This window comes from Podarcis gaigeae, assembly GCF_964106915.1.
Source record: "Podarcis gaigeae genome assembly, chromosome: 1".
In the NCBI taxonomy this organism is placed as follows: domain Eukaryota; kingdom Metazoa; phylum Chordata; class Lepidosauria; order Squamata; family Lacertidae; genus Podarcis; species Podarcis gaigeae.
The window spans coordinates 53,175,635-53,189,117 of record NC_139678.1 but is presented as its reverse complement, the minus strand read 5'-3'; the positions used below and the strand labels follow the sequence as shown (position 1 = coordinate 53,189,117).

General features: G+C 40.3%; 1 protein-coding gene across 1 annotated transcript in view; it reads left to right on the top strand.

Moving 5' to 3' along the window:
* The window catches only part of HSD17B12 (hydroxysteroid 17-beta dehydrogenase 12), a 57,712-nt gene extending 45,281 nt beyond the window's left edge, over nt 1–12,431 (top strand). The window contains exons 8-11 of the mRNA XM_083752208.1: nt 4,436–4,517; nt 6,395–6,460; nt 8,775–8,924; nt 9,680–12,431. Of these exons, the coding sequence (XP_083608334.1) occupies nt 4,436–4,517; nt 6,395–6,460; nt 8,775–8,924; nt 9,680–9,784 (403 nt within the window). The 3' untranslated portion in view covers nt 9,785–12,431. The remainder of the gene's footprint in view (nt 1–4,435; nt 4,518–6,394; nt 6,461–8,774; nt 8,925–9,679) is intronic.
* Nucleotides 12,432–13,483: the final 1,052 nt, after the last annotated feature.

Here is a 13,483-nt window from a genome sequence, read left to right as displayed (position 1 = left end):
ATTGTCCGGTCTCTCTCACACCTTCTACCCCCCACCCCGCCACGATCTTGGTATCTGAGCAAAGTCTCCATAATTGCTGTTGGTTTTATAATTCTTATCCTCTAACCTATCTTTGGGTTAATATGTAGCCATGACTTTCACAAAGGAAAAATGCTTGGATGGAACCATTGTTGAACAGGAAACGTTTTGTTTTGTCATTGAATCTGTTCCGGCTAGTGCCCCACTTTATCATGTGTTGTACCTACAAAGAGATAACCTTAGTGCCCTGGACTTCAGGGAAATCTTGTAGCCACTAGGACTGTAGCATTAAAATATTTGGATTGCTCCATTTTATTTTATTTTTTTCCATAATATTTTTATTAATTTTCCATCAAAAAACAAGAAAAAATGCATATAACACCACATTAAAACTTTCACAGATTTTCCTTTTTGGACTTCCTTCAGCCTCTCTGACAATCATCCAAATTTATCTTTTTTAATTACACATTTCCTAAATTTGCTATTGCCTTTTAGCATATCCTTCCAAATTTGCTTTTCTTTTTTACAATACTTATCAAACTTTTACAGAGCTTCTTGAAATGCCACTAGCGTTATTCTCTCCTCACTTATACATTCCAAATAATCTACAAACTTTCGCCAATCCTCGATGAACTTTTGATCTCGTAGATATCCGATCTTCCCAGTTAATTTATCAGGTTCTGCATGGTCCATCAGCTTCATTCTCCATTCCTCCAATGTTGGTAATTATTCCTGTTTCCATTTTTGGGCCAGTAATATTCTTGCCGCTGTTAATGCATATTGGAAAAGTTTACAGTCCTTTCTTTTTATTTCATTTCCTATTCCTAAAAGAAAAGCCTCTGGTTTCTTAACAAATGTATATTTCAACATCTTTTTCAATTCATTATATATCAGCTCCCAGAAGCTCTTCACTTTCTTACATTCCCACCACATATGATAAAATGTACCATCCTTTTCTTTACATTTCCAACACTTCTTACATGTTTTATACATTTTTGCAAGTTTTACAGGTGTAATATACCATCTATAAACCATTTTCATGACATTTTCCTTTAACATAGTACATGCAGTAAATTTAATATTTTCATTCCATAATTTTAACCAATCATTAAATTGTATATTATATCCAAAATCTCTGGCCCATTGTATCATAACTGATTTAACTTCTTCATCCTTTGTGTGCCATTCCAGCAGTATTCTATACATTTTAGATAAGATTTTATATTCATTATTTAATATTTCTGTTTGAAATTTTGAATCTTTCTCTGCAAATCCATATTCTTTAAAGTCTTTTTTGAACATTTCATTTATCTGGAAATAATGCAACCAATCATATACATATTCTTTTACTTCTTCATATTTTAAAAAACATTTTTAATCAACTGCAAATTGGGTAAGAGATTTTTAAATTTGTTGTACTTCTTATTTAGTACTGGTAAAAACTGCAGATGGAAACCACCATGTTAAAAAAAGCATTCACTTTTTGTGTGTGAGAGAATGAAGAATGCCCGTTCTGAATTATGCCTGTTGCAAAACATGCTTGCTTAGTATAAAGGAAAAGGCATATACTTGGTTTTTAGAGCATTTACTTTCTTACAGTTTTCTTGAATGCATGCATGCTTACTTGGATTCTTATTCTATTATCCAGCTCATTGAATTAATGCAATTAAGATTTCTAGGAGCAGCTATTTTTGAAATTGATCCACCAACACTGTGTAGATAGTGTTGCGTACTTATTGCAATATCTTTCCATTATCCATGCTCTTCGGTATTCCACAAAGTCATGTTCCTAATGCACAGGAAGTCTTAACTTCCCTGCTCTGTGCTAATTATCACTCCCCTTCCATATAACATTAACATATTAATTGTAGCTATGTTGTGATGGCTTGAATGCATGAAATAACTGTCCTCAATCACATGATGGTGACTTTAAAAGTTAGAATGGAGGATTTTAGAAAACCAAGTGAATTCCCCTGCTGTGAGTTGCATGGAAGTAATTCTTTCCCTCCTCAGGCAACCGGCTAACTACAATTTTGCTTTAAAACATCTTACCCAAATTACCATATTTCATTTACAATAGAAGAGGTCCGAAAGTTTTGCTTTTGGCTTACTGGCAACTGAAACAAAAACTCCAAAATTGTTTGCAAAGAACATTCTCTAAATGAGTAGTTTGATCTAGTAAAATATAATTGACCTTGATGGGTTTTTTTACTACTACGTTGTGTAAAGCTGGAATTGCATTTTGTTTGAAATGATACCTGCAAAAGGCAAATCCAGTTGTTAGGGGTGGACCATGGGCAGCATTTTGAGATGAGTGTAGAGTGAGTAAGATAGTCTAGGGATCAGACCTGATGAAAGAGGTAGGGCCAAAGGTCAAACAGGGTCAGGGCACAAGCTAGGAGTTGGAACCAAAGAAACACAAAAGAGCCCAAAATTGGGCAAGAAATATAATAATTTGCTGTACTATTTTGTTCAGGTACTGGTAAAAACTTCAGCATTCTACCCAGCATCTAGTCCAGCGTTCTATTTTTACAATGGCCAACCAGATTCCTGTGGGAAGCACACAAGCAGGACATGAGCACAGTAGCAATCTTCCACTCATGATCTGGTGCAGAATGCCACGGCGAGACTCCTTACAGGGTTCTCACCGTGGGAATCACATTCATCCAGTGCTTTACCAGCTGCACTGGCTCCTGGTGAAGTACAGGCTCAGGTTTAAGGTGCTGGTTTTGACCTTTAAAGCCCTATGTTACCTAGGACCCTTGTACCTACGGGACCACCTCTCCTGTTATGCCCCGCGGAGGACCTTAAGGTCCATAAATAATGACACTTTGGAAGTCCCGAGCCCCAAGGAGGTTAGATTGGCCTCAGCCAGGGCCAGGGCCTTTTCAGCTCTGGCCCTGGCCTGGTGGAATGCCCTACTGCAGGAGATTTGACATCTTTCCACAGGGCCTGCAGGACGGAGCTGTTCCACCTGGCCTTTGGGCTGGACTCAGTCTAACCCCACTCTCATTTTTTTTAAAAAAATTAATAAATCATGGTACGCCTTATATGGGATTTTGTACATAAATTTTGCCTCTACCCTTTTTGCTGGCCCATGTGGGACCAGCATGGCTAGTTGGCCCTGGTGAATATTTGACGTTTTCTCCTCTTGTGGCTTTGATCTATGGGCTACCACTAAAACGAGGCTCCATTTTAAGCTGCATTTTAAACTATATTCTAACTTACATTTGAATTAACTATTTGTTTGGGAGTTGTTTTTTTATGTTTTTACTGTTTTTGTATTCGGTGTTAGCTGCCCTGAGCCCGGTCTTGGCCGGGGAGAGGGGGTATAAATAAAATTATTATTATTATTAAATAAGAAGCAGGAATAAGTTGGACAAAAAACAAAACAAAAAAAACACCCCCAAGACTGAATTCACGAACATGAAGGTTCAGGAAGACCTTTCTGCTTCTTCCTACCCAGAAGGAATCAGTGGGTGGGTGGAATCAGGCAAGAAAGTTCTTTGCTGAGAAGGCCAATTCAGTGACATAGGGCAAGGCAGCTGCATACAGATCCAGCACTTCCTGACAGCCATGTTGGTGATAAAATGGATCTTTACATTAGAAGGTTAAAGTTTTGTACTTCTTGGAATAGCAGTAGATGCAGCATTTTCAGTGTTTACAAGTAACCACGTTCATTAGTCATGCATAGACTTCCCCTTCTTCTTAGCTTGTGGGAAACTGCCATGCTGTAGAAATAAATTAACAAATTGTCTAGGAGCACCTTAGAGACCAACTAAGTTTGTTTTGGGTATAAGCTTTCATCTGCATGCACACTTCCTCAGATACACTGAAACAGAAGTCACCAGACCCTTATATGCCATGCTGTAGAAAGGATCATCAGGATTTCAGCTGCAAAGTAGCAAATACTTGAAGAAACATTCCTTTGTTTGTTTAAAACAATCATTGACAACAACATTTGTCTCCTGTAAAACCTGTACAGTGTGCGGAATCAGAATTATTTGTCCCTATAAACTCATGCTGCTTTTCTTTTAATTGGCATCTGAAGAGGTCTCTCTGAATGCACACATAGGTGTGTTGACTTTCATTTTATAGCAGAAGCATGACCTGAGATTGTGGGTTGGCACCAGAGGATTGTGAGGTTGGACATTTCTCTTGGAAGAAAAGTAAGCACCAAAGCAGGAGCCAGAGAGAAGCTAAGCTCTTAAGAGGCATTAAATTATCATTTCACAACAACACATTGTTATCACATATCCATATACACAGGTATATGCACCCACAGAGACCTAAACTGTCACTTAGGGAACTGGCCATGGAAAAAATAGTTGTAAACCAGACTTTGGTTTCTGTAATAACCTGTTTCAGTTCTTCTGTTTCTAATGGTTCATTTGATATGTTATGTTTACCTCTTCAGGTCCAAGGGAGTTATATTAAACATTTCCTCTTTTACTGCGATTAACCCAACTCCATTGCTGACTGTGTATTCTTCAACCAAGGTAAATTTATTTATCCCTTTATTGCATTTATGTACTGCGCATCCTACCAAGTTATCTGGATGGTATACAGTAGAATATAATTCACAATAAAATCCTTTAAAATTAAAATTGTAAACTAAGTCACAAAGAAGAAAGCCCAGCAAAAAGTGAGCATAGGTGTTATATATATATTTCACGTCTTAAAATCTTGTGTGACATTCTAGTTAAGAGATGACATGATGATGTCTCTGCTCATGCTTTCCCCCCAGATGTTGTGAACTGCACCTCCTATCAGGAATAAAAAAATTAACCAAGTGCTTTCTGGTGGGCAGTCACTAATTTGTAAGCATATTTAGCAAATGAACTTGTTCATATTTCAAGCAACGTTTAGAGCAGGGGATAGCACACATCAAAGTTGACGCCTCTAGAATTGCACAGAGGGAGGATATACAAGAGAACCAATGTCACGATGGAAAAGTTGTCACGAGGTGGCAATCCACCAGCCATGATGGCACAACCAGCTGGACTGCCTCCAGTGATGGTAAAGATTGATGAGGTCTATCTAGGGGAAGGGAGTCTACCAGGTATCCCAGTCCCAAGTTGTTCAGGGCTTTATATGTTAAAAACATAGCACTGAGCATGATTTGATAGTAAATAGGCAGCTATTCTGTTTACTCTTTTAGTGCATGTGTGCTATGTATTTATTTCATTTATGAGTCACTTCCTATGAGGCATCCCAAAGCACTTTACAAAAGGTGTATTATGTGTATAGCTAGGTACCCTCCTAAGCACCCTAACTGCTGCATTCTGCTCTAGTTGCAGCTTCCAAACTAAGCCCAAGGGTAGCCCCACATAAAGCTCATTACAGTAATCTAATTATGAGGTTACAAGTAATTATGAGATTATTTGTCCTTCTGAGTTTGCCGGATGCAAAACTCCCATATCAGACCTTAGTTAGCTCCTTCTCATGAGATTTAAGCCAGCCTTGTTCACTATTGAGGTTGGTTGGATATAATACTAAACCACCATTTAGCATTATGAATATAAACCACTGTGAGGTTTGGGCTCATGTAGCTCTCTCCCTCCTCCAGCGCATCTGTGAGGAGCTGAGGAGCTTTTGTTTCCAGTTTAGATTAACCACAGCTTGCTGTCTTATGCAGCACAAGTTGTGGCTATTCTTGACTAAGTTTGGTTGAAACAAATTAATTTTAAAACAGTTTAAGAAAGTGAGTTTTTCCAACTACCCTTAGTTAAGGTTAATTACAGCTGAGAAATCTTGACAACATACTAACCTGTAGTTAATCTGAAATGGAAGTGGGAAACTTCCTGTTGCCTTGTGGCTTCTCTGAAGAAAGACAGAGTTGAGGGGAGAATGTGAGGCTGTGACTCACCCTCGTCACGTTAAACCATCGTTTGGCATTATGTTACAAGCCACACCGTAATCTCTAAAGGCTGAGATTCTTAGAAAATTGAATGTTGCATTTCTAGGGAAGTGTGGTATGTATGTTGTATGTATATATGGGACTCACCTTTGCCATTTCTAATTCATCTGTTTAAGGTAGTTTGAACACAAAGTGGTGGTTATGAACGTATTTTAGTTGGTGAAGATGAAGTACTTTTAAAAAACTGAGCTAAGCATGTGATTCTAGAAACTCTGGAGAAAGGAGAGCATCGAGATTAGCATTCTCATCCTGATCAAGCATGGTTTGGTTGCAGTCCCCTTGTATAACTTCCGTCACATACACACAGCTTTTGGCTTGGAATACCACCTTCCGCCGAAGGCTATATTTGTAGAAATAGGCAGGGTTTGTCTTTCATGAGGAAAATATATAAATTATGCTATCAGTTCATACATATATAGTACATTCCTAACATACTTTCCCATTGCATTTATTTAGGCTTTTGTTGATTACTTCTCTGAAGGTCTCAGTGCAGAGTACAAAAATAAAGGTGTCATTCTGCAGGTGAGGTGAACTGTTCTGTTGTTAATACCTCTACTGTTGTTTAACTGGTTGTTACCAGTTAAGATGCTGACCTCATTCCAAAGTGTGGCAACATCTGAGGCTTTGCTTGGAGTCCCAGTGCTGACCTAGGCTTATATTGAGTTGCTTTTACTGCTGCTGCTGCTCTTCATGACCAATTTTTGTATGCTAATTGGTACTTACAAGGTTTAACGTGTAACTTTATGTTTTATTTATTTAGTCCATTTTTAAACTGCTCTTCATAAATTAAGAACCTAGGGCAGTTTCAAATATATCTATTTAAAACAATAACATTCAGTGGGTGACATTCCTTACTTAGGAGTAGACTCATTGAAATAAATGGATTTAACTTCATTGATTGTGGTTGTAAGATCCTTAGCTGTTTTTCTGTAACTTTACTTTGGGGAAATGGAACAACTATGTAAGCTATCTTAGAAGGTGAATGAATAAAATATTTAATTGAGAAAAGGCAATGTGGAAAGGTATTACAGTACTAAATGTGTATTTAAAGAATGACGGAGATGAATAGACCAGCTCTTAGACCAAAAACTGTATAATGCTATGACTGCTACATTTAGTTTAGTTGCCAGTAGTCCATCCTTTGGCGCCACCCAGTGCTGTAGCTGAGCAACACAACTTTAGATACTAGGCAAGTTTGCACGTAATATTAAACCATGGTTTAGCACCACATACATGAGCGAAAACAATCCCAAGCAAAGACTCATGCTCGCATGTTGAGCTCTTTTTCTCAGCTTTTTCCATGCAGCTGGGAAAAGGACTTTGGCCGTGTTTCCTTTCAGTCATCCCATCCAATCAAGATTGTGGTTTAGCACATAGGTAGGACACAAAGGAATATGGTCCCCCATCCCTGGCTTCTCTGCCCAGCCCTAAGGACTCTCTCAAGGCCACACTGTCTCCCAAGGCCACACCCTCCACTGCCCCCCCTTCTTTAAGTATGTTTACCTGGCTGGAATCTCTCCCTTAACTCTAATAATTCACCTATATTGCCTGGATGCAGGATAGAGAGGCATGTATTAGGTGGGTGTAGAAACTACAAAGGTAAAAAATTGTATTCATTGCTGTATCCACTTTTGCCTCCTGCCCACCAGTGGCAGGTAGTTCTTGAAGAGCTGCCCAGAAAGGAACACAGCCCTTGGTCTGAAAAAGGTTACCCACCCCTGGTTTATCACGAACTCTGGTTAATTAAACAAACCCATTTCACAACCTGTTGTTAAAGGTTGATCAGAGTTAGCATAAACTACGACCCCAAGTTTGGACAGCACAACAAGCCAAAGCCATTGTCCTGGCTCTGCAGCTGATGGATTGGGGACGGGGCTTAACATGCAAGCCTAATGCTTCACTTGGGATTGTTCCAACTCAAGCTCACAGTATTAAGCCATGGTTTGGTGTTGGGTGAAAGTGGGACTTTTCAAGACTTACAGTTAATTCACTTATATCTTGCATTTTGGTCTTATAAACTGTGATAAAAGTTCACTTAAAATCTAGAATAGATTGGTTTGTTTATGCAGGATGCTACCCAGAGGTATGGTACAATGAGAGCTATACAGTGAGATGTGACTTGATATGAGCTACCCATCTTCTATTTCCATTGCAGATCGTAGTCTTATTGGCACCTATAATCAGTATCAAAATGATGCATATTACTATTATTTAAATAAATACTCTGGAAATCAACAGTGACTATAGTTTTTAACTACCCAAATGGTTTTATTTCCACAAGGGGATATTTACATCAGGCCTGCCACATCCTTAAGAACCAGCATACCTGAGTTAGGCAAAGTTTGCTACTCCCTTGTGCCACCCCTTCCCTAGCCCTTTCTGCTGATTTGGAATCACTGGATTGGTGACAGCAGCAGGGCAGGGAAAGGAGAGAGCAGGTGGGAGCACATATGTGGAAGAGAAGCACCATATCCCTGTCAGCAGTTACCTGATGCAAGGTCTTCTGATGGCCATTTTAGTAGAGATAATGGCTATTGGGGTGGAATAGAACATCAAAAGTGAACTAGTTGCGTTTGGAGAAGAATTTGCACACCATAAATTACTGACGTTTTAACGATTTTCTATAAATTGCTTTGTGAAGTCTACCTGAAAAGCAACAAATATTTAATAATAAATGGTTGAATGTGAAAACATAGTTGCATATGATATAGTGAAAGCTGTTTGCATGTTGAATCACTTCGTATTCATCATGATACTTGTTTCTTGGCATAATAATTATCCATGAAGGCATATTTTAAGAACCAGAAAAACATTCTGCTATTCCTTTCCTTTTCAGAGCGTTCGGCCATATTTTGTAGCTACAAAAATGACCAAAATCCGTAAACCATCAGCCTTTAAACCTACTCCTGAAGCCTATGTAAAAAATGCCCTCAACACCGTTGGTCTTGAGACACAAACTTCTGGATGCGCAACTCATTCATTGGTGGTATGTATTAGTCAGTTTATTGCTCTTAGTACATTTCCTATTTGTGGAAAGAAAATGGGGGTGGAGAACCTTTTTGACTCCCATTGCAGGTCTACTTTGACAGATGGGTGGGACAACCTACCTGTCATTCACATGATGTCATGATGACACCAGATAGCTCACAAGTGAGTTGTCCTGCCCACCAGCTGGCTGCTGGGCACTTGGGAACCACTATGCAAAGCCCTGCACAGCTGATACAGAAGGCTTTAGCTGAAATATTTTTTGCAGGCCTTGGTGCTTTGGCTCCTTGAACCAAATGCTTTCCCTTGCCGATGCACTACAAGGATTGCACTTTTAAGGCTCCCATTTGTGCCATGTCTTTATTTGCCCCACACCTGACATCATATATGACAATAAATTTGAACCCCCCAGCAGGCTGTTTGGTCAATGAACTGGAGGCTCCCCTCCTGTTTTAGAATATCCAGTGCTGTTTGTGGGCTTCCTATAGGCATCTGGTTGCCACTGTAAGAACAGGTTGCTTCCATCATTCCTGGCCATTGTCTATTTTTGCTGGGGCTGATGGCAGTTGTCATTCTTCAACATCTGAAGGACCAAAGATTTTCCACCCCTGAGAGTCCTTTGACCTGATCCAGCAGGGCTCTTGTATCTTGTTAATATCTGAGTGTCACTGTTATAATTTGGTTTCCCTTATAGTCACATTAAATTCTGGTCTTCAGAGATTTGATAATGAACCTTTTTCTTCCTCCATTTCCTAGGCCTGGTTTAGCAAGTTTGTGCCCAAGTGGTATTTCACAAAGCTGGCCCTTGACACGAACCTAAAACTGAGAGCTTATTATTTGAAGAAATTAAAGGAGAATTGAGTTGCATCATCATGACCAATTTGTTGGTAGTTCTGTGGAGCGAAATACTGGTCATATCTTAAAGTTCTTTCGAATGGGATTTTCTTTTGGGACCACAGTCCAGCGTGAACAAAGAGAAAACTGAGGAGCATGGAAAAGGCAACCAGCAACTTGTTGATTTTGTTTGTTGTTCTTCTGCATCATTGTTTTAGAATGTGCTTTTTTGATGTGACTTGACTTGGAACAGTAACGGGTACTTGTAGTTACTAGCTTTACTAAAATGCACTTAACACCAACAGATGTTTGGTTTGTGAAATGATGTCAATATGATAAATTTGACAGAATTTGATGTGGAACATTGTTGGTGTTGATACAGAACAACACTAATATTGGTATTGAACTGGTCAATGCAGTATTTCTTTCATTAAATATTTGTTGTCATTTATTTTTACTTTGCAAGAAGTCACACAATGGTCTTTATTATGAATGAAATTGGACAAGTTTCCCCTCCATCACACATGGGCCACAAGATCCTTGCCTTGTCAGCATAGACTTCTTTAGGCATTTCACTCCCTTCTACATGATCTCCCCACCTAAGACACTGTAAATGTGAAATTGTTGTCTACATGATCAGATTGAAGTGAAAGGGCTTAATGTGATAGCTGTATAGATTTTATCCATTGGCAATACTTTTGTTTACTGATGCTAGTCCTTTTACTAAAATAGTATATTAAGAGAGGTGGGCTTTATCAAACTGTTGGAAGACAAATGCTACAGATTACAATAACAAATCTTGCCAGTTACTGATAGTGATTTAGCTCAGTTGGTAGAGCAATGAGACTCTTAATCCCAGGGTTTTGGGTTCAACCCACACCTTGGATGAAAGATTCCTGCACTGCAGGGAGTTGGACTACATGATCCTTGTGGTCTCTTCCAATTCTATGAAAAAAAAATCCTTAAATTACTCGTACCCTGGATTGAAAGATGTGCTTGTACAAACGGCTTTCTTGCACCACCCCTCCCAAAGCTACCTCTGAGGATTGAGGAAACCCTTTAGAATAGTATAGAGTGTCACAGAAGGCTACAATAGGAAGGGAAAATTGGGGGAAAGGGGAATCTTGTGGAAACCGACATGCTCTCCTCTTGCACCAGAACTCTTGGATCCAAGGCTATGCTGTTGCTTAACACACAGTGTTTGAAATTAGATACTGATAGAAATAGTATTTGATGTGTATATATTGGCCCTATGCTACAGACCCAATGAACTGAGAATGTACAGCGTAGAAACTACATTTAAAAAAATTGGCTGCCTTTACATGCAAATTAAGATTTCAGTGCTAACGTCCTAGACTTTCTCTGCTCAAGCATTACCAGATGTATGTGTTTTACTCAAGTAAAATTAAAATGCTGTGTCTTTAGATCAGATAAGAGGAACCTTTCTGATACTGAGAACCACAAAATCTTTTGGGGGCTGTACATTGGGAAGACGCAGTGTGGGGGCCTGAAGTTAGCAATGGCATTGACCAGAGATAGCAATAGGCCACTCATCTTATTTCTGCTACTCCCCCCTTTATTCTCTTCCCCAAGCAAATGGGACCCTCCCCCATCCCTTCTTAACTGCTGGATGGGATTGAGGAGGGGAGACTGGGGGACCAGATCCAAAGGTGCAGCAGTCTGGCAATTTCCTGCATTTAGATGCTTTCATGGCGTACAGAGGACAGTTTTATCACCATAGCACATGAGCTCTGTATAGAGAGCAAAGAATCCTAAGGGTGCTGAACTAACGGTGGCTAGTGGTAGCTGAAGAACCCTACCTATAAGGTGAATCAGAAAAGCAAAAATTGGCCACTACCGTTGCCCTTAAATGATGGATCTTGTTCTGAAGAATCACTTGTGTGTGTTTGAGCACATTTATTGATGGTAGAAAATCTGCATTCTGTTTCATCTACTACCAATGGAGAAGCAATTTAAGGCTCTGGTTTGAAAGTAAATGTGTGTTAAATGATACTGTACATAGAAAATAAATGAAAACCGATGCAATGGTGCTGATAAGGATTGAGCAACAAGTTTTGTCCCAGAATGTGCTTGAATTTTCTAAATAGTTATTTGAAAGAAGATGGATTTTGGCTATATAAAGCTTCTCTTACAACCATTAGTAAGGCAGTTGCAATGCATGAGGTGAAGCACTGCTGCTGTGCTATCCCTGCCGCAAGATTGCTCAATGGGGTAGGGCAGGGGAAGCAATGGGTTGGTGGCAGCAGGCATAGAAGCAGACACACGTGCACCCACTAACACAAGGAAAAGTTGTGCTTTTCTAAACAAAAAACAACAACCATAGAGAAGACAGGGTTAAAGAAAAAGTGCTCAACCATGCAAACATACAAATAGATATTTTATGGAATATTAAATATCCATTTGTTTGTAGCTCATTTTTGAGCATTTTATCCTTTTGTGCACCTACTACCCACCTTGCTCAGCCTGGTCCAGCAAGCAGCAGTGCCATTGGAGCCAAGAGGGTGGTGGAGTGGTGGTGCCCCACCTTGTGTGCTGCAGGTATTGGAAAATTAAGAGTGTATTTGAGATTGCTGGCTTGCCTATGTAGCTTGACTGCTTTTTTTCTAACCTGTTCTGTAAAACTTTCGATTTAAAATAAAACAATATTTCTCATGATGTTTAATGGGGATTCATTTATTTAGCCAATCTTGCCTGTTTAGTCGTGTCTGACTCTTCGTGACCCCATAGACCAGAGCACACCAGGCACTCCTATCTTCCACTCCTATTACAGTGGAAAACACATTCGGAACTCTTGTTTCTTCCCAGCGTAAATCAGTGGAGCAGACAATCTCAGCAATAGGCAGGCCCTCGCTCCACTGAAGGTAATTACAAGAGACTGGAAGGCTGCCTGCCAGGAATGCTGTAGCCATATCCTGCATTAAGTGGGGGCAGAGGGGGGTGGGTTGGACTAAATAACTTCCAGGGTCTCTTTCAATACTGATTCTATGCGGGGGGGGGGGGGGGGGAATACACAATCAAATGTCACAATATGTCCTATTCCACCACCTCCGGGATCAGAGGCAGTATGGGACCCCAATGCCAACCAGAGCCGTAGCTAGGTGATCCTGTGCCCCTGGCAGAACTGTCCAGATTCCGCCCCCTAGGTAAAGGGTAAAGGGACCCTTGACCGTTAGGTCCAGTTGCGGATGTCTCGGGTTGCGGCGCTCATCTCGCTTTACTGGCCAAGGGAGCCGGCATTTGTCTGCAGACAGCTTCCAGGTCATGTGGCCAGCATGACTAAGCCACTTCTGGCGAACCAGAGCAGCACACGGAAACGCCGTTTACCTTCCCGCCGGAGTGGTACCTATTTATCTACTTGCACTTCAACGTGCTTTCAAACTGCTAGGTTGGCAGGAGCAGGGACCAAGCAACGGGAGCTCACCGCATCGTAGGGATTCGAACTGCCAACCTGATCGGCAAATCCTAGGCTCTGTGATTTAACCCACAGCGCCACCCGCGTCCCTCCATTTCACCCCCTAGTCACAGACAAATTAGCTCTTCTTTCTGCCTTTCCGCCCCTGCCCCCCATTCCATTCACCCTCTATTTAAACCTTTTCTTATGAGGCAATAATAGATATTTTTATTTATAGACATATTTATGGACCCACCTCACTACCCCCTAGCTACGGCCCTGATGCCAGCTGCTTGGGGGTCAGGGATGGGAGA